This window comes from Rhinichthys klamathensis, unplaced genomic scaffold, assembly GCF_029890125.1.
Source record: "Rhinichthys klamathensis goyatoka isolate OS25496 unplaced genomic scaffold, OSU_Roscu_1.1 h1tg000485l_1, whole genome shotgun sequence".
Taxonomy (NCBI): Eukaryota; Metazoa; Chordata; class Actinopteri; order Cypriniformes; family Leuciscidae; genus Rhinichthys; species Rhinichthys klamathensis.
The window spans coordinates 735,131-761,122 of NW_026606972.1; the positions used below are offsets into that span (position 1 = coordinate 735,131).

The 25,992-nt window shown below is 36.0% G+C and overlaps 1 protein-coding gene across 1 annotated transcript; it reads right to left on the reverse strand.

Annotated features, from left to right (window-relative positions):
- Nucleotides 1–10,356: 10,356 nt before the first annotated feature.
- On the reverse strand, nucleotides 10,357–23,783 carry cradd (CASP2 and RIPK1 domain containing adaptor with death domain). Its single transcript, XM_056237327.1, has 2 exons — nucleotides 23,226–23,783; nucleotides 10,357–10,833 (listed from the first exon to the last, which is right to left on the reverse strand). The coding sequence occupies exons 1-2, from the start codon at nucleotides 23,539–23,541 to the stop codon at nucleotides 10,538–10,540; spliced, it is 612 nt and encodes a 203-aa protein (XP_056093302.1). The 5' UTR covers nucleotides 23,542–23,783; the 3' UTR covers nucleotides 10,357–10,537.
- Nucleotides 23,784–25,992: the final 2,209 nt, after the last annotated feature.

Here is a 25,992-nt window from a genome sequence, read left to right on the forward strand (position 1 = left end):
ACATCAATCAATGACACGTTCGGTGACAGTAAACTGGATTACACGCGGGATTGAAATGTGGCTACAAAGAAATCTCTAATGTAAATTTTGGTCATGGCTTGTCTTGAAAAACGAAGACAATTTGATGGTGGTCGTAGAAGTCTTACTGCAGGACTGTGAGTCAAATCTTCTGACACTGCCAGAATTTTGTAGGAGGTAAAATTTGTATCGCATTTAATCAGCTGTCGAAAAAAAGAAGACATTCCCATTTTATATTAGTTATATTATTTATGTTATATTAATATGTGATTCTCAATGGTCAACCCTTCGTAGTGTAACCGAATGTGCCATTTCTGTAGCATTCTGTCAGGGTTCTGTCACTTCGGTCTAGTTTGTTCTTGGTTTTGAGACAGAGCCCTGAAACTCTTGTATTTCCTTGTCTGCCTGTGTGCTTGGTTTCATGTTCGGAGCGTGGTGTTCGGATTCCGGCACTCATGTCATGTTTGGTATCGATTCTGTGTCTGGATTTGGACATTCATGCTCCGTGTGTTTGTCTTCTGTCGTGAGCGCATGGAATGAGCATTTGCTCATTCTCATGTGCTCTTCTGTCTGTGTGTTTTGTGCTTTCATGTCATGTTTTGTCTTGTGCTGTGTAGCACGCAGTTTGTGTTTTACCCTAGATGTTGTCATGTCTTGTGTGAACACGTGGCTTATGAGTGTTCTCATTAGCTGCGTGTTCATGTCTCGTTTTGTGTGAGCACATGGCTTGTGATTTGTTTTACTGGCCATGTGCTTGTGGTCTAGTCATGTTTGTTGTGAGCACATGGCTTGTCATGTTTCCTTGTGCCATGTACTCTCCTGTCCATTGTCTAACCCCGCCTATCTTGTTACCTGATTATTGGTTCAAGTCAAGTCAAGTCAAGTCTTCCCCCTCGGGGAAGTTTTTTGTTTATATTTTTAATTAATAAAAAAGCCCTTGTTTCCTGCACTTGAGTCCTCGCCTCATCTCCTCAACCATTAACCCTGATACTTTCAAATACCTGGATCAGCAAAATTGGAACTGCAGTAAAACATGATTTACTAGGTTGGATTACAGTTCCTGACAATCATAATTGTAGGCCCCTCTAGACAGACAAAGAAACAGGCAGGATAGGGAGAGACACCTCTCAGCTATGTCATTTGGGGGCAAGTTATGGGCCACACATTCACACAAAATGTTGAGGTTTTGGAATACAGTCTCAAGGGAAAACACACCGTTCCCTACACACACAAACACCCAGAGTGCACAGTGGCCACATTGACCCCTAGCATTAATGCTAAGGGTCTCTCTCTCACACATACACAGACACAAACACACACGCAAAGGATATGAACGCAGAGACCCCACCCGCTCATTACTGTGCAAGCAAAAACAACCACAGCTTAAGAATAACAGGACGTGAATTGAAGGGAGGAATCAGAAACTGTGAACACAACTGTAAGGAAACAAGGGAGGTTCAGCAGTCTAGATAGACACGGGGGAATTTTTTATTTATTGAATTGAAATGTAAAAACATCAAGCATGCAGCAGGATGAGGGAATTTTTTTTTTTTTCAAATCTAGTTTTTAACGCAGCTGCCAAATTAATCTTTGTTTATGTTGGTTTCATATTAATTTAATCAAGATTTGCTATAAAAAAAATATCAAGTGTGTGACAAGTGACAAAATAACATTTATAATATATATATAACACATTTTTAGATGTTGTTTATGCTGTTTTCTAGGATGTTATAATATTTGACAACCTAAACTACCCTTGCCCAACAAATGACAAATTATCTGATATTATAAAGACTTAACCTCGACAAACCCTAATAAGGGGTCTTCAGGGGTCCTCTTGGTGATGTAATTTTCTGTTTCATGATTTATAGTCATATAAGAGCAAATTGACTTGGATTTTGGTTGTACCACACTGACTATGCCACAAATGTATAATATTTAGAAACATATTGCTTCACTGCTTACTCTTTAAAAGATATAATAAAATGAATAATAATTTTGCCAAAATAATTAAATAAAATTATAGAATAAAATTTCAGCCTTGCAGTTCGGGTTTTTATTCTTTATGAAAACATTTGAATGGTAATACCAGACATTTTAGCTTTATTTCTATATTTATCATTTTATTCCCTATATATAATATTTGTATGAATTTTAAAAACTATACCGGTATGTATTTTTAAATAAATGAATAGATAGTTATATGTAGATAATTATATGCAAACTACACATATGTATATACGTAGTAATGCTTATAGTATTATGAGATTAATCACATACCTACAAAATGCATAATTTTGCATAGCATTGTGTCTACTGTAGTATATAAGTAGCACAGTATGCATTTCTGAGAAACATCTCCGTAGTGTTTTAGGCTCAAAACAATGCCTGCAGCGCTCTCGGCTTATTTACAAATCTCAAGAGGATTATTTTCCTTGTTTAACATGTCACACATGGGCATAACAGCTGATTGCACAATACATTCAAATCCCAGTGATTGTTTATCACTTTATTTTGTATACAGTGTATGCCTGCTTTGTGATGGCTCCTTTGGAAAGCATGTTTTGGCTCTGATAAGGATTATCCATTTTTGTAAGTCAAATCACAAAATAGATTACAACCAACCCTCATGACTCAATATGGTACAAGAGAAATAACATTTTTCCTATTTTCTAAATACAAACGTCCACTGTCTCCCTACATCTTCTAATCAGATTGCCTCCACACAGTCTCACACAGACACACAATCCCCCTTTACCAGAGCTTTATATGTCATTGAAACTGACATCTGTGTGCAAACACTGTGTGGCCTGAAACGCTACACTGCCGAACGCAGGGGTGAGCTCATTACCACGGTAATGCACAGAGTCAGATGACTGGGATACGCCAGGCTAAATCTAAAGCTCAGACACAACGCTTTGTTCTTGCATTCATTCACTGCAGCTGTTAGTCTGGGTTTAAGGCTATAGGATGTAATAGAGCAGCATAATGTTGGACAAGCTGAGTCTGATCTCACTGGCAGCTAGAAAAGAAAGTAGCACTGATGTACTTTCTGTTGTTCTGTCCATAAAAAAAAATACAGTGGTGCAATCAGATATTAATACCACCATGTACTTACCAAGGTGCATGTCCAGAAAATGTGCTTCTTAAACTTACCTGTAATTAGCATCACAAATAATAAACTAAAAATTGTAGTATGTGTGGTAATAAATAGAGTTAGAGAATAGAGTTGGCGTGAATGAAGGTGTGATAGTCTTTTCTTCCCTATTGTTGTGTATATCCGAGTTAAACGGCTTTTTGAACAAGATTTTTTTTAAACTACATTTTTCTAGTTCAATAAGCCGTTTCCCTCAGATACGTTACAATAGGGAATAAAAGACTATAACACTTCCGTTTCATGCTCCCTTTATTTGTTTGTTATTATTCTATTGTTGAGGGCCAAAAGTTGAATGGAAAGGATGTATTTATGTATTAAAGTTCAATAACATAGTGGTTGTGAATGCATTTGTCAAGTATTTACGACTTAGTTACGAATTTTGGACACAGACACAGTATCCTATATATGGTTTAGCTAGCTACATTTTTTGAGTAGCACACATTATTTCACTTAAAAAGTTCCAATGTCCCAGCAGAGATAGCAAATTTCACGTACTTTCAGAAGAGTCCTGGTCCAGATGATCAACTCCTAATGAGATGCATAGGTAGCTTTCTTCAGATAATTTCTCCAGATAAACCTGGGGGGAAAAAATTGCATGGTGATTGGAAAAAATATTCTCTTAAAACAAGGTAGACAGTGACATTTCTGAAAAGTAAACATCAGCTAAACTAAACATTTTGCATTGATCCTGATAAGAAAGTCTGATGCTTTTCTCATATTATGGGAACACAGTTTTAATCCATACACAGAGATAAGCAAGACTTCTTCAGAAGGTCACCGGAGGACGATGATATAGGCTGTGATCCAGACAACAGACGAGAGACTGTGACCTTTATCACTAATCTTTATGCTTTATTCATGAATAGAACCATTAAGCCATACAAACACAGGATCAGGAAACGATAAGAGAGGTATCCGGATTTGAAGGTGTGGAGCTGTGATGGTTTGTTCTGATAAAGTTTCCCCTGTAGACATTTGACTATGAATGATGCACAGGTTTAAATGTTCTTCCTGACACCTACATTTTTACAAGTCTCTGACCTCCGGCACCTTCAGGAAGTGCTCAGACTGCTTCCTTTAAAGCCTTCAGTACTTCCACGTATTCAGTTTCAAACATTCAAGTCAAAATTGATGCATTAATGTTTATTGAAACAGGATGTTTTGGTAAGGCATATGGTGAGGAAGCTCCTTTTTTAGGTAGCCAATAACCTTTAGTTTATGTCACAGCCGTGAACCATGACAACTTTCTATTTCCAATCAGAGGCAATTGGTATTAGGGGGAGGGACGTTCTCATTCTGAAGAGTATTTAATTGGACAAAAGTTTATATACACAATTGTTACTTTATATATAACAACTGTGACTTTGTTTCTTTTAATTGCAACTTTATCTCACAAAGTGACTATACGTTTAAAAAAAAATACTTTTTTTCTTGTACTTGCAACTTCACAGTATATATCTCACAAAGTGATTTTATATCTCGCAAATGCAACTTTGTTTCTAGTAATATCGTCTTAATATCTCACAATTATGACTATCACAATTGCGATCGTATCTCTCGTAATTGCGACTTTACATCATATCTCACAAAGTGACTTTGTTTCTCATAATTGCGACTTTGTTTCTCGTAATTGCGACTTTGTTTCTCGTAATTGCGACTTTACATCATATCTCACTAAGTGACTTTGTTTCTTGTAATTGAATTTGTGACTTTACAGCATATCTCACAAAGTGACTATTTCTTGTAATTGCGACTTTACGGCATATCTCAAAATTCCTTTACATCTCACAATTGTGGCTTCATATCTCACAAATGCAACTTTGTTTCTCATAAAAGCAACTATCTCACAAAGTGACTTTATACCTCACAATTCTGACTATATATCACAATTGCGACATGAGATGGCACATTCACCATTTCCTTACATGTAGCTACAATCTTGAGCAACAATCTTTAAAGAAAACACCAATGACAAGTAGAAATTATCATTGTGCTAATTACCACGATGCCACAGCTTGCTAGCATTATTCACATAAATGCATGAGAAAAATATTTCATGTTATAACATAACTAATGAACAACATCAGAAAAACACAATTTCATGTGTCAGCCTTTCTGTACAGATATTTATTTGCTGAAACCAAAAGAGGAGCAGATATGCAGACCAACCCATCAAGAGCACACAGGATATAGAATGCCACACCATCCAAAACCAGTCTCCATGGCAACCTGAGCTGAGGAGCCCGCCACGGCATTTACAGCAACCCTCAAGTATAGCCTATATTTCCTCTAGAGGTCAGGAGGCGGGTGACCACCCCTATGATTCATTGAAGTTCGAAACAGTGTTTGTTGAAGAGCTGCTTGAACGCTTTGCCTTCAGCCACTAGCGCAAACATGCTGTAAGCCCATGGAGGCATTTTATTTGTGGAGGAGATGCTTTTATGGGCGCTGATGCATTTTTTTGGCACCACACGTGAATTTTCTGAGCCACTGGACCGCACACACATCATTTTATGGGTATGAATTCAACCGTCCCAACTGAAGGCTGCGATTACAATACCCTGCACATTTCTGAGAAACACCAGAACAAAAAAAGTACACTAAGCTGAATTTCAAACGTTTCCCTGGAATTAGGGAACTCAGAGGAGGGAGGGCCTGTGCGCGCGTGTCAGATAGTTCTGTTTGTGCAAGCTTAGTGAAAATAAGTCAGTTATACAGAAAAAAAAAAAAAAACATGGGGATGTATGTAGTGTGCTTTATGGATGTTCCTCATTAGAAGAAGATGAACATTGATCACAAAAGATCAGTTATCAATTTAATAGCACAAAAGGTCTGGGATTTCATAAACAGTACATTATTGGATCACCTCAGGGACAATGGGGCTGGTGATGGCCATTTATATTTAACTAGGTAAGTCAATTATACATCAATGTAAACTCTTTCACGCTCAGATTCTAGGAAAGCATCCAAAGTCTGATAACATGGCAGTACCAGACAAAGCAGAGAACAAACCAGAGAAGGAGCGGATGAGCGCGTAATAAACAGCAGAGAAACCGGCGCGCGCAAATGTTTACAAATGATGGCACACAGTTACGCGATCACACACAGACACTTTCTGATTAATAAGTGAGAGATTAGGATATGACCTGTGTCATATTACAAACACCTGATCTGTAAATATTGATCACGCTTTGAGTAAACAGCACTAAATAAAAACAGCAAGCGACAGATGGAAAGAAAAACAATAGAGCAGACCAGATGTTGTTGCCTTAGACTGTTGAAAACAGAATTTCAAATATTATTAAATCAAATTATATATTTAATCTATAGCATTTTTTAAATTTGTAAATTTCTTACAATTCTTGTGTAATTATTATGCATGGAGCTTTTACAAGCTCATAGGCTATTACTTGGAAATTAATTTGTCACACTACAAAAATATATGTGCTAATAAAAATGTGTTTTAAAAAGATAAAAAAGAAATGGTAACAAGAAGGCTATGCTATGTAATGGATAATCCACAGCTAGCTGTGCATTAGCCTAAATAAGGGATAATCATGACATTAAGTCAAAGATCCACCCGACGCGAAGCAGAGTGCATTCAAATTGTTTAATGCACAGTTTGCTTCGATTATCCCACTTACTGTATACCATGGTCATTTGTCAGCATTGACAACTTAAAGCTTTTATTGATGTTTGCAGCGCAATATTTGACCGGAAAGGGTAAAAATTATTCAGTTATGGTTGGTTAGATCTATCATTCTGCCCACTTTGAATCAGACACACAGATAAAGTAGTGTGTAAGATTAGATTTATTTGAATAAATGAATAATAGCATTTATTTGAATTCATTATCGAGAGAGAGAGAGAGAGAGAGAGAGAGAGAGAGAGAGAGAGAGAGAGAGATGAACTACCTTTGTCTATTCAGCCTCTCTCTATTAACAACGAAGCTGTGAGTTTAATTACTTCAAAACCAGCAAGTCGCGACGACTCACGAGGGAGTAGAGCTGCACGATTCTGGATAAATTGAGAATAGATAGATATCATGATTCTGAACAGACAAGAGACATCTAAACAAAACAACATATAATCTTAATTTTTAATCGGTTTGAATGATTGATTCAATAACTCGCTCATTAATACTTGACTTGTTTCATTACTGGATGGATCCGTGTTTTTGTACAAATCTCTTGAATGAATGATTCAATGACGTAAGTCACTTTAATTGCCAAATAATTGCCAAGTTACTTTAATCGCTACTGTAGACATCAGTGTTTACTGTTTATATTCAAACTATAAACTTTTATCCTAGAACTTCTGTGATAATATGAATATTTGTAACACAGAAATAACGATACTGTGGGGTTGAAAAGACTGTTTTTAAAGCTGTTTCATACCTATACTAAGACAGATCTGAATGTTCCGGTATGATTTAGTCAAAGGTTTAATATACAGAGCTGAATCGTTGTCATTTAGGAATGAGATTGCATGGGTGTTTGAATCGAGATCGAGATCTTTTAACAATTAATCATGCAGCCCTACAAGGCAGCGTTGATAAGTTTCTGTGCTCCTGAATGTTTCTGTGTTTGTAGCGCGATCGTATGTGTGTGCTTTAATGAAAACAGCGCAAGTGACTTATGTGTGTGTGTGTGTGTGTGTGTAACCGCCGGTCCTACTCGACCCAGAATTCGAAGTGGGAGGCGGGCACGCTAACAAGGACACTAAAGACCACAGCCGCTAGTGTTTACACACTCTTACTGGCCTACGTCCGTTACACTCACCCTCCTAAACCTCACTCCCAACCGGGTCACGGCACCAAATGTAACCGGTCCTACTCGACCCGGGGTCTCCAGCGTGGGAGGCAGGCACACTAACAAGGACGCTAAAGACCACAGGCTCTCGCATCAGTCACTAGTGTGCCTCTTGAGGCCATGGATTTACACACACAGCTCTTACTGCCTTACATCCATTACATGTGTGCTTCAATGAAAACAGCGCGAGTGACATATGCATGTGTGTGCTTCAATCATTCAATGAAAGCACTGCATTAAAATAGAATAATTTATAGGTAATAGGTAATTAAACTCACTTGGAACTTTTGAGTTTAGCTTGGAGTGAGAAACAAAGGGGAGGTTGTAAAAAATAAAAAAATAACTTGCATCACAATAAGTGTATTGCGATTGTCAAAACATTTGGTAACTAAACATAATTTAATTTATGTTCATTCATTTATTAATGTTTAGTGACAACGTGTTACAATGTTTACATGGATGGTACAACGACTGGTAGGCTACTGGTTTTATTAGTCCTGGACACAAATTCCACGATTTCAATTCAATTTGATTCCGATCTTGATTCAATATCGATTAATTTGGATAAATGGCAGCTACAGTAGCTACATGTTAGTTTTTCTTAAGGAAAAAAAAATCTCTCAACTAATGCTGCAAACATACATGGAGCCCTGTCAGCTCCTATTATTAAAGGTTAAAATTAACAACTCAAATTAATAGAATGTTTTTTATAATAATAACGTTAAAAATATTTTTTATGATACGTAAAAATATAATAAATATGTAATATAGTGCATATATTTAGCTAAATACTCCTCTCTATAGTTAATTTTTCTAGCTAACTAGCATGCTATAGTATAACGTTGGTAAATGTTATGTGACATTGTTCTCCAACTGTTTTATTGACCTCTTTCCGGGGTTTTGAAACACTGATTTGTCAATTACATGAGACAAGATACATTTCGGTAAGTTGTACTGTATCTTTCAACATACCTTCTAATGTTCATTCGTGTTTATTTACAGTTAACTAGTACTAGTAATAATGAGGAAGAGATGATCAGTTCATGTGCCGCTTGAACTGAGGCGATACAGCCATCTGTCACTCACGTCACTTTTAAGAGCGCCAAAACAATATTTTATTTCGTAATAAAATTGACAGAATTTGAAAGCTGTTTTATATCAAAAGTAACCTGCTCTGTCTGGTCTTTCGGTGTCAGTGTCCTCTTTGCTTCGCGATGTTTTTTTCACAGCATGAGAAAATCATAGGAGAAAATGGACGTGTGGCGCGAGAAGAGTGTCATCATTGACTGTACTGCAGCCCTGTTCCAGCCAATCAGAATCGAGTATTCAGACAGACGATGGTATAATAAAAATTATAATTAGAAATATAGATTTAAAAAACTATATATAGATATATACTGATATAAAAAGTCAATGTTACCCGTAATCTACTGTACCTATCTATTTTGCATTTTTAAAAAACAAACATTTTTTTAATGTTTATATTCTAATAAATACAACAAAACAGTGTTTTTCTAAGTTACCATTGGAGGTAGCAAGACAATATTTGCATAAAAAAACAATGCAAAAAGTTTTTATGGGTGAAGTGGGTAATTTCTGTGCCATTTTGGAAGCATAATTTTAAATATATATTATTTATTTATAAAAAAAATGTTACATATAATAACATAATATTTTATACATATTACTATATTTCAGTAATAAAAATGATTACCAAGCATTATTCTTTCTACATCCGGTTTACATATATCTTTATTTATTTTTATTGAACCTTTTTAAAGGTTACTTCAGTTGTTCCCTTATCATAACATAAATTGTAAAATTGTATGGAGATTAATCAATGCTTAACTTCTGAATGCATTTAACTGTTGCTATTAAATAAAGCACCAAAAGGAGAATAACAAATATTAACAAGAAAAAAACAAAAAACACACACATTAGCCTCCACTTTCATATGGGCATTAGAAGTATTACTGGTTGGAAGCAGTGGGCAGAGCAACCTGCTTCTGAATGAGAAATGAAAAGTACATCACATGTATCAACAAGCAGCTGGTAAATAGTTTCAAATAAAGATTGGATAAAGTTGCATAAACTCATCCTACCTCATCAATGACAGCTGTTATCTGCACAGGAAACACTGTTTACCAAAACATTATAAAACAGGGTTTTTCTCATGAATAAACACCTGAAATTATTGTACAACTGCTGCAAAATGTTGACTTCTATAGGTTACCATTGGAGGTAGCTAGCAAGGCAATATTTGCGTAAAAAAAAAAGCAAAATGTATTTATGGGTGAAGTGGGTAATTTCTATGCCATTTTGGAAGAATAATTTTAATATTAATAGGCATGCATATATATAAAAATGATCAATTTCAACATTTTTGTAGAGACTGTCTTATTAGATGCATGATGGATTTTCAGGATATTCCATAACAAAATATAAATGTCACACAAGGACACAGTCTGTCTCTCTTCCTTTAGTGTCTGTCGTGTGTTTTCCACAGCTCAAGAGCAGTATGGTGAAGTCCAGAAAAACAGGATCCATGACATCACACAAACACCTGTTGGAGGACAGATGGCGGGACATCTGCGGCCTGCAGGCTCTGGAGCAGCCGTCCCACTGTGGCTTCTCTTCCGTCCCTCTGCGTCCACATCACCAGTCCCGCGAGCACCTGACTCTGAACCGCGAGGGGGTGGTCAGCACAGCACCGGTACAGATGAGCAGAGGACAGGCCCAGGTCCAGCAGCACAGACTTCCACTCCGAACCCAGACGAGCGGCCAGTTGGTTCAGATGCAGCATGGTTGGAACAGTCGAAAGGATGTGGTCAGGTACACCACACTGAACTGAAAACAAAGAAACAACCTATGATTTTCAGTAAGTCAAACAGTGAATACAGTACGTCAGTAAGTCAACAACAAAAAACAAATATGTAAGGAAAATAGGGCATTTGTTTCGCATTCAGAACCGGTTCTATTTTTTGTAAGCGACTGATTTTCGTGAGGTGAGGTTCTGTTAATGATCCTTTGACATCTCTTCTTGCATAGTCCTTTCTGGTTGACATACAGACATACAGCATAACCAGTGTAATCCAATTCACAAATAAATGACTCTTTTGAACTGATTCTTTTTAAAGAATCAATGAAAAAGACTGAAAAATTAGTCTAAAACGTATACTGCATGTTTGATACTTAAGTGTAATTACTGACCTGTTGGTCATTTGACAAAAAAAAATATTTTTCAACATTTTAAATAAAAGTATAATTAATAAATATAAAGTGTATACACACACACACACACACACACACACACACACATATATGTGTGTGTGTGTGTGTGTACATATATATAAAATACACTTTATATTTATTTATATATATATATATATATATATATATATATATATATATATGTGTGTGTGTGTGTGTGTGTGTGTGTGTGTGTGTGTGTATAGTCAAGTCAAGTCAAGTCATCTTCATTTATATAGCGCTTTTAACAATGAATTGTTTCAAAGCAGCTTTACAGAGATAAACATATAATTTAAGGTAACAGATTGTTTTGGCGTTATAGCGGTTCTTGAATAATGTTACTTCCAGCTAAAGTTAACTTTGATTGATTCACCTCCGTCGAAATGATCAGACTTTAAACGCGAACCTGTGATTAACGCTGACGGCGTTCACATGCTCATTCAGAATTCTATAGTTATGTGCTTTTTAAAATATGTGCGCAGGTTTGTAATTCATACAACCCAGCCTAAACAAACTACTTTTCTTGCCTATAAATTTTGATACAGAATTTTGTTTTATTTTATCACTTCGGGGTACGCGAGCCGGAATTCACAGCGCTTTATCTGTTGTTTTTTATACAGTATATATATATTTTTTTGTGGAAAGTTAGGAACAATTATGCTGGGGTATATTTCTTAAATATTAAAAATGTTTTTTACAACAATTATACATTATTATTATTAACATGACATTGTAATAAATATATATATATATATATATATATATATATATATATATATATATATATATATTATTATATAAACTTTTTTCTTAGTCAAGACCAGTTACTTTTTGCATGTGTAATTTTGACCTCAGAAACCCTGGGGGCGGATGGGTGAGAAAACAGCATCTCTCATATAATATGAGCATATTTATTTGAATAACTCACACTGAAACTGTACCATGACCCTGACTGAAAAAGCTCATACTGCTGAATAAAATATGAAAATGACAATAATCCAGCAGCCATTAGTCTCATATACATGAAGCATCAGTATAAGCCGATTTACATACAATACAGAAAAAGCCTTAGAAATATTGAAACCGTAAACATCTTTTGAATTATTTTAGAAGAGAAGGACTAGGAAAACATGTTCAACCCATCAAAATCAATTTCAAGGTGGCGACATCAACATCCCATCTTTTCTTTCCGTCCATGCGCAATAGAATAGAGATGTGTTTTATTTGAGCAGTGGGGATGAATGGAGCAAAGGTCGGTTTGAGAGTTTGTTTTGAGCTTCACAAATTCTTCACAAAATCAAGGACGTCCATTGATTTCTGCAGTCAAGAGACAGGAGTGGCCACACTGGGCCATTACAATAACAACTCTCTATATCCACATCTTTAGTATCTTCTGTTCTGAGTGGAATCTAACACTCCTGTGATGGACATTTCATCATTTTCTTCTAGAATTTGTGTTTGCTTTGTTTACTTCTCAGAATAATCTAAAGATTGTTTGGCAAACATGTATGAAAACAGTCATTATTTTTACAATTCCACTTTGTGACACTAATAGGTGCAGAAATGGCACACTTCAGCTTTAAATTGAGGAGAAAAGATACACTTTCAGGGCATATATCCAAGTGTAGTATTCTGTCATGGATTTGGACACTTTGCGGAAGTTCTTCACGGTTTTAAAGCTTCTAGACCCCAGAGACAAAGAAGATTAGTGTGTTGAGGTGCCCCGACAATCAGTGATAAACACCACAAAGAGGATTTCATGCAGTGAGTGCTGGTTTAGCAAACCAGCACAAAGGGAAAGGGGTGGGGGAGCCAGGAAAGATCCATAAAATGTCTGTGGCAATACTTTATCTGATTAATGTCAGATGGGGGTATAGAAAAGAAAAGAAAAGAAAAGGAAACAATGAGACAGCCAGAAACAATGAGACAGCCAGACACAAAGAGAGTAAAGAAGAAAGTGTAGAAAAGACATTGGGAGTGAATGTAGAAATAGCCAGACAAAAGGTATCAGGGAAAGGAAAAATCAATCTGTAATCTGCCAAAACAGTGAACAGTGTGTGTGTGTGTGTGTGTGTGTGTGTGTGTGTGTGTGTGTGTGTGTGTGTGTGTGTGTGTGTGTGTGTGTGTGTGTGTGTGTGTGTGTGTGTGTGTGTGTGTGTGTGTGCTTTAATGTTTTTTATTAAAATATAAATGTTTTAATATATTAGCATTCATTTTTATTTCAATATATTCTAAAATATAATAAAATAAATATAATAAAAGTAATACAAAAATATAAAGATGAATAAAAAATTAAGCACACATATGTACAATGAGTAGTAAATTAGTAATGATACTGATTTTACTTTCACAACCTTCAAGTACACAAAACATGCTTTATTTTGACAAGGAAATCACAGAAAATAACAATTAACATGTAGTTCAGTAAGTGAATCAGATTAAATTAGTGAAGGATTCTTCTTAACGGTTTCATTAAACGATCTGACTCGAGACTCATTTGAACGTAAATCGTGGTCACATTTTGTTTATGTGTGCAGTTTTGCCACTGTATGCAATATGCTGTTCACAGGCATATTTATTTTATTCTGCTGGCAATAATGTATGATAATCTAGGGGTTATCAAGAAAAAAGTAGCATTTGAGTGTCCATGGGACTAACAACAGGGCAGTGGAAATGGATGTGGAAAATCTTTATTTTCCTTTATTTTGAGTGTCAGATTTTAAAAGTGCAAAACACAAATTAACAAGCTAATAATAAAGTCACTCATGTTATAGCATAATAATGGAAAATGTATAGCACAAAATTAAAGTTGGTTAAAACAAAAGAAAAAAAGAACAGTGGTAATCAAAATGAATAAATATTATTAATATAAAATGAATAAATTATCGTGAAAGAAAGAAAGACAGGCAGAAAGAAATAAATAAAAAAAGAAAGAAAGAAAGAAAGAAAGAAAAAGAGAGGGTGCTCTGTAAAGAACATTGCCTGGGTTTCTGCGAAATGCTTATAACTTTTCTGAGAATTGCTTCTTTTTTATAAGATGGAGCATTCCAGCTTCAATTTCCGTGCGTACATGTGGACGCTTAACTCCAGGCTGCTGGAGGGAACAGATCGTACACTTTAAGAATGTAAAGAAGCCTTGATCTGAGGGGACAGTTACAGTATCTTTAGGCTGAAGAGAGCTTATGGAGACAAGTGTATGTACAGTATATAGCCTATCCATCACGCTTTTGTTTTAAAAAGTGTCCGTGAGTGCATGTTTAACAGCTCCAAGTGCTTACAAAATTAATTAAACATCCCTGTGAGAGGATGCTGTAAATTTGAAGGATTAGGAATATGTTTTGGGCTTTGTTGAAGGCAATAAAAACACTCAGATGTGAGCGAGTATATATGTGTGTGTGAGTGTGTTTGTTTGAATTTCCTAACCAGGTCTCTATCTCGCTCCCTCTTGCTCTCTCTCTCTGTCTAGGAAAAGTAAATTTGTTAATTTTGGGCAGGGTGATAGTAAACCACCCACACATGGCATCTAGGGAACAGAAAGCTGTGCCGTATCTCCGGAAAATTCCAGGAAATCTCTCACAAAAAAAAAAAAAATCCTGCTTTTCAACAAGCTTGACGTCACAGGACAAGGCTTGTTTATCTGAAGTTAAAAAATAGAGCTTATAAATAAGTACAATATACAATATAAACCATTTATTGGTTTATATAATAATTTTATTTAACATCTAACCTAACATAAACCAGCAGGACCATCACAATGTGACAGTAATGATCCTGTTTCAGGAGGGTTCACTGAGGACATATACGCCGCATTTACACTGCAGGTCTTGATTGCCAATTCCGATTTGTTGACTTTATCTGATTTTTTTGATGACCAGAAGTGACCCATTTCCGATATCTGCATTTACACTATACACATGGCAAAACAACCCAAGGTAGACGTACTGACCCAGAAAAGCATAGGCCGAAAAGGAAGTAAAAATGGACAAAGATGAAAGGATAATACAAGCATTTGCTTTCCGCACCATCTTTAAAGGTCAGCAAATACATTAAGGATGAGAGAAAAGAGGAGAGCCCTTGTTGCAGCCTGGGCAATGAAAAGAGTCATGTGATCGTGGTTGGTGTCCACCTGAGTTGACTTGATTCGCCACGTCGCTTTTTGTACGACTTGCATTAACAGGGGAATATCTAATCTGTCCGCACATGGCAGACGCAAATGCACATATCCGATTAATATCCGATTTATTTCCACATTTGAATGAGGCCTGGAAACAATCTGAGAATATTGGATTCTATGTGATTTTTTCCTGCTTACACATTCGTGGGTCATATCTGATCTGTGCCACATGGGAGGAAAAAATTGGAATTGGGTCACTTGAGCCATGTAATGTAAATGCTGCCTCACTACAGGTCCTCAATGTGAAGACATCACACAGGACAAAAATGCCATCATGTTAACAAAAATCATTGTGTCTTAACATGTCTCAAATTACTCACTTTATTAAGTGTATATAAGCATAATGATAAAATGATTTAAATGATTTAAAATGGATTTTTTTAAATTAAAACTTTTTATTTAAAACTGAATTTGGTGGTTTGATGTGTTTGGCTTCTTCTATGATCTATCTATTTCATAAACGTGATTTTAGTACATTCCACTTTTTATCAGGGTTCAAATGTTCCACAACATTCCTTTACTTATGACAACCATTCAGCTTCTCAATGAAGGAATTATTGTTGATTACTGGATGTGCTCTGAACTGAAAAAAATGCAGACTGAAAGATAAGATTACACCACTTTCAAATGGAAATTTGCGGTCAAAAATATGTGGCTTATGTGTACACGCAAAGAAAACAAATGGAATTAACACTTGAGTTAATACATGGAATGGATACTAAACACCAAACAACTATCAGACAAGATATTTACTGTCCTATTGGAAGATCCAAACATGGGCCGTTATAAGATTTCTAGCAGAAGTTGTCAGGTTTTGATTTTTCATCTGTTGGTATTTGATCGAATCCATGATGCCATGTATCTAGCCTGTGCTAGAAATCTTATAACGAGCCATGTTTGGATCTTCCAACAGGACAGTGATCCAAAAACAAACATCAAAATCGAAACAAAAATGGGTCACTGAGCACAAAACCAAGCAATGGCCGTCCCAGTCCCAGACCTGAACCCTATAGAAAATGAGTGGGCTCACGCTGAACTGAAGAGAAGAAGCGCCAACATGGATCTGGGAATCTGAAGGATCTGGAGAGATTCTGTATGGAGGAATGGTCTCTGATCTCTTCAGGGATTATAGGAGAAGACTCAGAGCTGTTATCTTGGAAAAAGGAGTTTGCAAAAAGTATTTAATAAAAAGAGGCAAATAATTGTTCCCAATTATTTATTTCATAATGTGATTTTTCCCCCACTTTCAATTCTTTTACTTTAATAAAAGGTTAGATTTTTGCATTTAAAAAAATAAATAAAATTGATCTTTGATCATATTTACCGAGGGGGCAAATAATTCTGACCAGCACTGTGTGTGTGTGTGTGTGTGTGTGTATATAGATAAATAAATATAAAGCATTGATTTTATTTATATAATTTAATTTATATTTTATATTATTTATAATATTGTTTTTGAGATATTCAAAATTATTACAACTAACAAACCATTAATAAAAATAACAATTATGTATTTAATTAGCATTAATAGCATGATATATGGTAACACTTTACAATAAGGTCTCATTTGTTAACATTAATGTATTAACTAACATGAATTAACTATGATTTGTATTTATTAATGTTTGTTAATGTTATAAATTTAGCTGCTAATTTTTTGTTCATGTTAGTTCACAGTGGATTAACTAATGTTAACAAATATAACTCTTAGTTTTAATAATGTGTTAGTAAATAAACATGAACTAAAATATTAATAAATGCTGTAAAATATTGTTAATTCTTAGTTCATGTTACCTAAAGTAGTCAAGTAATGTGTGTGTGTGTGTGTGTGTGTGTGTGTGTGTGTGTGTGTGTGTGTGTGTGTGTGTGTGTGTGTGTGTGTGTGTATTTTTTTTAATTATAATCATTTTAATATTGCATTAGCTCTGGCCAGTGTTTAATATCCCTTCCACAAAGAATGGATTTTCTTCTGTAAACTTAAGATGTTTACAATTTGTAACTTCAGTTATATCACTTTTTAAGAAAAGATTGAAGAAAAGAACAGTTTATATAGAAAATGTATATTTCTTTTTGACAGTAAAAATGCTGCAAAAAATAAAATGTATAATATTTTGTGGTGGGGTCAGTGAAAAGGCGGGAAGGGAAATTACAAATCTGAAGTGACTGTGCCAGCACAAAAGTACATATTGTGGTTGGTTATTCTTCAGACGACTGACAGTTCAAGTCATTTAATCCAGCTCCATATAAACAAAGACAGACCCAAAATCTCTCAGTTGTCGAACTGTAAAAGATTTGCTCTTCATCTCGAGACAGATGGTTTTGTGCTATGAAGTGGCTCAAAATGTTCTAACGGCGGACCATAAATCTAAGAACTATTAATTGTTCTTAATAGACCCCATCTGTAAGCCTTGCCATTGGGCACATGGACAGTGAGATAAAGTGGTGCTCTTGTGTGGCTAAACTGGCTGTGTACATCCGAGAGTAGAGGCCAGCTGGCACGGCCTAGCGATGCAGCCGCTTTCACATTCTGACAGGAAGACTCTCCGCTAGCCAATGTTCCTGAAAATGGGTGGAGGGAGAAGAGGAGGAGAATCGATGTGACGTTCCAACAAAAACAAGTGAACAGCACTGTGTTGGCTTGTTTCAAAAAGCAAATTATTAAAAGTGTTGCACGAGGAGAAGTCCGGCTTAGTCGACACTAATGCGATTGTTACTAGGAATACAACTGGGGTATCTTGCATGCTATTATTGATTAACTTACTTAAATGCTTTCACCATTAACGGACTTCTAAAAATGATGACCTGTTCACAAAATCAACACTCACCTAAAGTATTATTAGGAACACCATACTAATACTGTGTTTGACCCCTTTGGCCTTCAGAACTGCCTTAATTCTACGTGGCATTGATTCAACAAGGTGCTGAAAGCATTCTTTAGAAATGTTGGCCCATATTGATAGGATAGCATCTTGCAGTTGATGGAGATTTGTGGGATGCACATCCAGGGCACGAAGCTCCCGTTCCACCACATCTCAAAGATGCTCTATTGGGTTGAGATCTGGTGACTGTGGGGGCCATTTTTGTACAGTGAACTCATTGTCATGTTCAAGAAACCAATTTGAAATGATTCAGCTTTTTGACATGGTGCATTATCCCTGCTGGAAGTAGCCATCAGAGGATGGGTACATGGTGGCTATAAAGGGATGGACATGGTCAGAAACAATGCTCAGGTAGGCCGTGGCATTTAAACGATGCCCAATTGGCACTAAGGGGCCTAAAGTGTGCCAAGAAAACATCCCCCACACCATTACACCACCACCACCAGCCTGCACAGTGGTAACAAGGCATGATGGATCCATGTTCTCATTCTGTTTACGCCAAATTCTGACTCTACCATCTGAATGTCTCAACAGAAATCGAGACTCATCAGACCAGGCAACATTTTTCCAGTCTTCAACTGTCCAATTTTGGTGGGCTCTTGCAAATTGTAGCCTCTTTTTCCTATTTGTAGTGGAGATGAGTGGTACCCGGTGGGGTCTTCTACTGTTGTAGCCCATCCGCCTCAAGGTTGTGCGTGTTCTGGCTTCACAAATGCTTTGCTGCATACCTCGGTTGTAACGAGTAGTTATTTCAGTCAAAGTTGCTCTTCTATCAGCTTGAATCAGTCGGCCCATTCTCCTCTGACCTCTAGCATCAACAAGGCATTTTCGCCCACAGGACTGCCGCATACTGGATGTTTTTTCCTTTTCACACCATTCTTTGTAAACCCTAGAAATGGTTGTGCGTGAAAATCCCAGTAACTGAGCAGATTGTGAAATACTCAGACCAGCCCGTCTGGCACAGACAACCATGCCACGCTCAAAATTGCTTAAAATCACCTTTCGTTCCCATTCTGACATTCAGTTTGGAGTTCAGGAGATCGTCTTGACCAGGACCACACTCCTAAATGCATTGAAGCAACTGCCATGTGATTGGTTGATTAGATAATTGCATTAATGAGAAAATGAACAGGTGTTCCTAATAATCCTTTAGGTGAGTGTAAGGCCCTGTCCACACGGACACGGGTATTTTTATAACCGTGACTTTTTTTACGCGGTTCGGCCGTTCGTCCACACGAAAACGCACTGAAACCGAACATTTTTGAAAACCCCTGCCAGGGTGAGGATTTTCAGAAACAGCGGTTAAAGTGTTGTCGTGTAGACAGTGAAACCGTGGTTTTTGCCTTGCGACGTCAGAGTGTGCGCCGTTATCCGCTGTGTTTGACGTCAGATTTGCGCTTCTGCTGGCGTGGCATGCTCTTAACCGCGCTTGATAGTGTGTTTTTGCGTTTTCATGTAGACGGAGACCGAGCATGTGTGGACGGTGTTTTTTTTTTTAAAACGCTGTAGGAAAAACTCCGGTTATAAAAATACCCGTGTCCGTGTGGACAAGGCCTAAGTCTGCATGGTTTTCATCACCTCCTCATGGTCTCATACAAGTCAGTTTGGACAGGAAAACTTCCACAATAACTCTATAACTAGCAGTCACAGGGAAATCTGAACAGGTGTAAATTAAGCCATAATGGAAGTCAGTTGGGCTGAATTTGTCTAAAGGCCCAACACAGAACATTTCGCCTCGTGAACAACTTCAAATTCAGAACCTTACGGCTTCAGGTACGATGATTCCCAGAACCCGCAAGTGAAGGCTTAAGGAACAATTTGCATAGTTTTCCTTAAAGCGAGCATCTCATAAATAAACATGCAAATGCGCATGACCCGCAGGTGTGCAAATGGACTTGACAAAAGAGAATATCATGTCCCCACTTGACTAATTTCCATTCAAAAGTAGGTATAAGATGATAAGGATTGTGCATGTGTTTCCTTTATTAATGTGTTCGTGACACTGAAGATTCAGCACCCGTCACAACGATAGAAGATAAAAGCAAGTTGAATGAAAAACACGTTCCCATGGCAACGGAATGACATCATTGCTGTTAAGATCCAAATTCATAGCGACATGAATATTAATAATTTGAGCAGCGGACGAACATAAAAGTGGGAAAGGAAAAACAAAGCACCACAATTGTTAGTGTCCCTGAACAGCCTCTGACAGTCAAACATATTAAGCTAAGAAGATCTTTAAATTAAAGCGAGTACTTAAGTGTGAAGAATGTTTGCTCAGAATAGCGCTTGTCCTCGACTTCCTAGAAATTTGCAAGTACGCTTCTTTTTTCCCCCTGTTTCTTTTATGCTTTCTCCCTCCCCAACCCCATCCCCCAATATATTACCATCTGAACCACAGTAAGTCAATAAAATCTTCAGCTCAGCAACTGCAGACGGGAGAGAGGGGGAGAGCAGCCCACAAACGGCTTTGATTATATTTTTCCTAGAAAGGAGGATGCTCAGCGAGAGTGCTGGGCGGGCCGCAGCGCTAGTGCCAGGAATTAATGCAGCTTTCATGGAAAACCAGGCAGCGCACCAATCTGGCCTGACTCAAAACACAACTTCAGCTCTTTTTTTCTTTTTTATACCTCGCTCTCCCTCTGTTTTTCTTTTTACGTCTTGTTTTTCTAGAAGGGAAGGGGTTGGGGGGTTTTCAAAGGTGTTCTGGGATTTGGTTGACTGACTGAATGACTAAAAATGGGAGATGCGGAGCGTGAACGTGGGTTGTTAGTGGGTGTTCTGTCCTCTCATGGGAAAACAACAGAAGGCACATAATAAGCTGTCTTTCAGCAAAACAGCAGCTGAAATATATATAGTGCACAGTGAGAACTTTTGTTTCCATAAACATCTGTGCAGCTGAAACAATGGTGTGGATGTAAATAATGCATTTCACAGAATGTATATGCAAACACATTGGCTTTCAAATCATATGGAAATTTGCTATGCTTTAAATGCATTTGTTAGGCTACAGGTTCTCTCTTCTCTGCTAGAATTGGTAACAGAGGGTTTGGTGTTAGGAATTATTAGAGAAGGGCAATTAAACCACATGTTATTTAACTCTCTGGACAGATACGGCAGATACACTGGCTTGACCTCCAGCTTTCATAACCTCATCTCAGTTAAAGGATGAATGGGTTCATTATGAGGCAGAGAGTGAAATAAGGTGAAACAGAGGGAGTGTGAGGGAACAGATAGATAGATATCAATCTAAAATGGCATAATGTTATAGAATCCATGTATATATATATTTTTTTCACATATTTGTTTATTTATAGATTTGTATTACATATTTTATGTTGTATATTAGTAAAATAATAATAACTATAATAAACCATATAATTAAATTACAAACTATACAATATGATGATGCATCAGACAATATGCCATTATAGGAAATAATAGAAACATATGGTAATTTAGAAGTTATAGCGAACTGTCAAATATTAAAAGATGGGGTAAGATTATACGTTTACAGAATGTCAAATACATTTGATATGATTCGTATTCATTTTTTTTTAAGTGTGATTAATGTAAAATACTAAACTACATCTTATTTAGACAATTTAGTTGACAAATCCCTCATTAACAAATAAACAGAAAAAAAAACTTTGATATTCAACATAATACAATGTCATTGATCACTATTTTCCAGAGACATAAAATTAGATCAATTAACCTCAAAACTGGACTGCACTGGACTGACTAAATCTCACATATGTTGATATTAAGATGAAATGACTAAATTAAAAATAGCATAGCCATTCATCAAAAGTTCTGAGATGAGATTTTGTGTCATCTATGGTCAGGAGAAAAAATAAGGTGGGTCTCTTATGCTTATCAAGCCTGCATTTATTTGATCAAAAATACAGAAAAAAACAGTAATATTGATATTATTAATATTTAAAATAATGGTTTTCTATTTTAATATACTTTAAAATATATTTTATTTCTGGGATACAAAGCTGAATTTTCATCAGCCATACTACAGTGTCACGTGATCCTTCAAAAATCATTCTAATATGCTGATTTATTATCACTGTTGAAAACAGTTGTGCTGCTTAATATTATTTTATTACCTTTGATACTTTTTTCAGGATTATTTGATGAATAAAAAGTAAAAAGAAAAAAACAGAAAAAAAAACAGCATTTATTTAAAATAGAAATATTTTGTAACAATACACACAGTTCAAAAGTTTAGGGTCAGTATTTTTTTTATTAAATAAATTAATAATTTTATTCAGCAAGGATATGTTAAATTTATAAAAAGTGATAGTATAGTATTATTAGGAAATATTTCTATTTTACATGCTGTTCTTTTTAACTTTTTATTCATCAATGAATCCTGAAAAAAGTATCATAGTTCCAAAAAAAGTATTAAGCAGCACAAGTGTTTCCAACATTGATAATAGCTGAGTATCAATGCTGAAAATTCAGCTTTGCATCACAAAAAATATTTTAACTATATTTTGAAATAGAAAACCATTATTTAAATTATGATAATATTTCACAATATTACTGTTTTTTCTGTATTTTTGATGTATTCAAGTAAATGCAGACTTGATGAGCATAAGACACTAACAAAAAACCCCCATTAAAAATAGTACTTTTTCCAAACTTTTGACCGGTACTGTATGCTATATACACATAAATTACATTGTTTAAATCAATTCTATTCAAAATGGTTACAATAGTATTAATTTATTACAGTAACTTATATAGCTGTCTGTCTCACACACATGTGGTCTCCGGTTCCCGCCGGTGTAGGATTAACGTTAATCTACACACGCGCGCGCTATTTATTTTCATTTTATGTAACTTATTTGTTTACTGTCATTGTTGTTCTGTGAGATTTAGCTCAAACGATATAGCGCAAGTAGGCTACATACAGGACTCACCTGTGAACGGCGGAGGAGGAGACTCAGACTCGGTGTCTTCCGTACACAGTCGCAGTAATTTGTCTTTGATCCAGGGGAAATCTTTCTCTAATGACTGTGTAAAGTGATAGAAGGCGTGCGAGCCGCGAGTGGGCAGAATATCCAGCAGCTTTAACGTCTTTTTCCTATTAGACGGCTCAGACTCAATCTCCTCTAAATAACTCTCCGTTAATATCCCCTCCTGGTATAAATACTGTATGATCATGTCGTCCACTAAAAGCTCCTCGGCCAAAAAAAGCCGTTGAAATCGGAGCAGTTTTTTGTGTTTTGGGTCCATATTTGAACCCGATGACCTATTTTAAAGCCCGAACTATGCTGAATGTTAACCACAACAACTGACTTGACTATAAAGACATTGCTACAACAGCAGGGGGAATAGCGATGAATCCTCGTTAACTTATCAATAATGGTTGGCAAATGCACATAAAGTAATGTTTGTGTGTGTATCACAGAAACATCACAACTTTGCGCTATTGTTTATAATGTTTTCTGTATTAGGCTACACATTTCCGCGTCATGTGTCGCATTTATTTCTACCGGCTGGAAACGAGGTGCAGGAGGAACTCAAGGCATCTTTCTTGTTCCCACATTTGGCTATTTCCACACAAATGGGCTCTATGCACGGCAGTATTTCCGGTGAAGGTCTAAGGATGCTGGATTACTTCCGCCGATCGTAGAGTAGAATGCTATACCGATCATTTATATTGTTTTTTATACTCTATTGCTATACTAAAGAAACGTTAGTCACAAAAACAGACAAAACAGACACCCCTCACGTTGTTTATGCTTCTTTGTTTATTATATCCTCCTGAGACCCAGAAAAAAAAAAGTTTTTTGAATTTAGTTTTTTTCCATGTCATCACACTGTTTAGAGCACAATAAACAAATGGTAAAAAAAAACATATATATAAAATAATATTTTATTCATACGTTATGCTATGTCCTAGTGGACGCCAGGACTAAGTTGTTTAAAAAATAAAATGACATGAAATTATATGTATAGGCAAAAACAATGGGATTTTTTTTTCAATCACCAATACATTTTGGGGTTTCAGGATTTTTTCAACCAAAATTTGTATAAAGATTATTCTCAACTATGTTATGAAAGAAATAATGGAATGAATTGATACACCATTTTACTTTTTGCAATATGTGGGTAAAATGGCCATAAGTTAATATTCCCATTCAATGCAATTTATCTATACACTGTATCTAATTTGCACATTAATGTGTTCTTGGAGCAACATTTAATGAAAGAATAAGGGTAATAATTGGAGTAATAATTGGCAACATTTTAATAATAATATCTAACATTTCATAGAAATATTGATGTATAATTTATTTCCATATTCACTTGTTGTGTCTCCCAGAATGCCTGATAAACATGATTTTAGTCCTGATGTCCTCTACAGTGGACACGTTTGAAATCAATGCCCTGTTCTGTAACAGAAAGTTTTTTTTTTATTTGAAACCCCGTAACATTTTCCTGAGATGTTGTTTTATGAAATACAATTTGAAAAGTAGTCCAATTTATATTATAATTACACTATATTATCATATTTCCATAAGAATGCTACATTTGATCACTAAATTAATCTCAGACATTTTTAAAGACCAAGGAGAAGTTGTTTTCATGGTGAAACCTCCAAACATTTGATATCTCTGAAAAGTCCTGAATGTGCTCTTTACAGGACACCCAGGTTGTGTCATGTGACATGTATGATGTCAGAGAAGTTCACTAAAATATAATGTCCACTACAGTGGACAAAAGTCTATTCTTGGGTCCCAGGAGGATATTAAATAAACATAACTCTATATAAAATTACATCTAAACGTATTAAAGTTTCGTTTCAAAGACGAGAGGACAGTACATTTTGAAGACTCTGCCATAATCCCGTTTTCCTCGGGTTTCCTCCGCTTTAAATCTCCCCAACCGGAAACGCAAGAGCATCCTTGCATCAAACGCGGAAGTTATGCGTGCATAAAGCCCATTAGGCTATTGTGCAGAAATTAGGATAACCTGGGATTAGGATAACAAACCAAAATAACCTGACAAGCTGTATTTTAACCTAACATAATACAGCTTTTTTCAACCTTTTCAGACCCAGACACTGACAACCAGACCCTCAATTATAAAATTTTGTAGGTAATGCATTAAAAACATTAACGAGCATCAAAACATTAACAATGCACTACATTTATCATTTATTTTATTAAGAAAATCTATGTTTAATATGCACTTTACTTTCACAGACTATTTATTTGCCTGCTTGCCAACTTAGCACGATTTGATTGTATTTTGTAGTAACAATTAATCTTAAAAACAATTCAACTTCAAAAAATGCTAAACTTTGTATATTATTAAGCTGCCAGTTACTGACATTTTCCCCTGATTAGGATAGTTCTTTTGAATATATTTCCTTGTCCTCGTGAAATTTTGTCTGAAATGCTAAGCTTTTTTTGCCCATAAACTGGCTTTAGTTGTTCAAACGCTTGGTTCTGATTTTTCAGAGCAACAGTAGTTCCAGGAAGAGCAGATTATTTGAATATCATGGCATTTATGAGCTGCAAGAAGCTGGAGGTAGCCTATAATCCTCCTTGGTAATATGTGCATGTCCAATCCTGAGGGTCCATACCATCATATATGATGGCTATAGCCTTTTGCAGCATGTCCTTGTGCAAACAGAGCCCTATATTTTTAATTCATTACATTTATGGTATGGCTCCT

Bases quoted from the DNA above. Each gene is read 5' to 3' on its own strand.
- cradd (XM_056237327.1), bottom strand. From the start codon at position 23,541: ATGGACCCAAAACACAAAAAACTGCTCCGATTTCAACGGCTTTTTTTG. The intron at 10,834-23,225 runs GTGAGTCCTGTA...CTTTGTTTTCAG, and splicing joins TCCTCCTCCGCCGTTCACAG to TTCAGTGTGGTGTACCTGAC.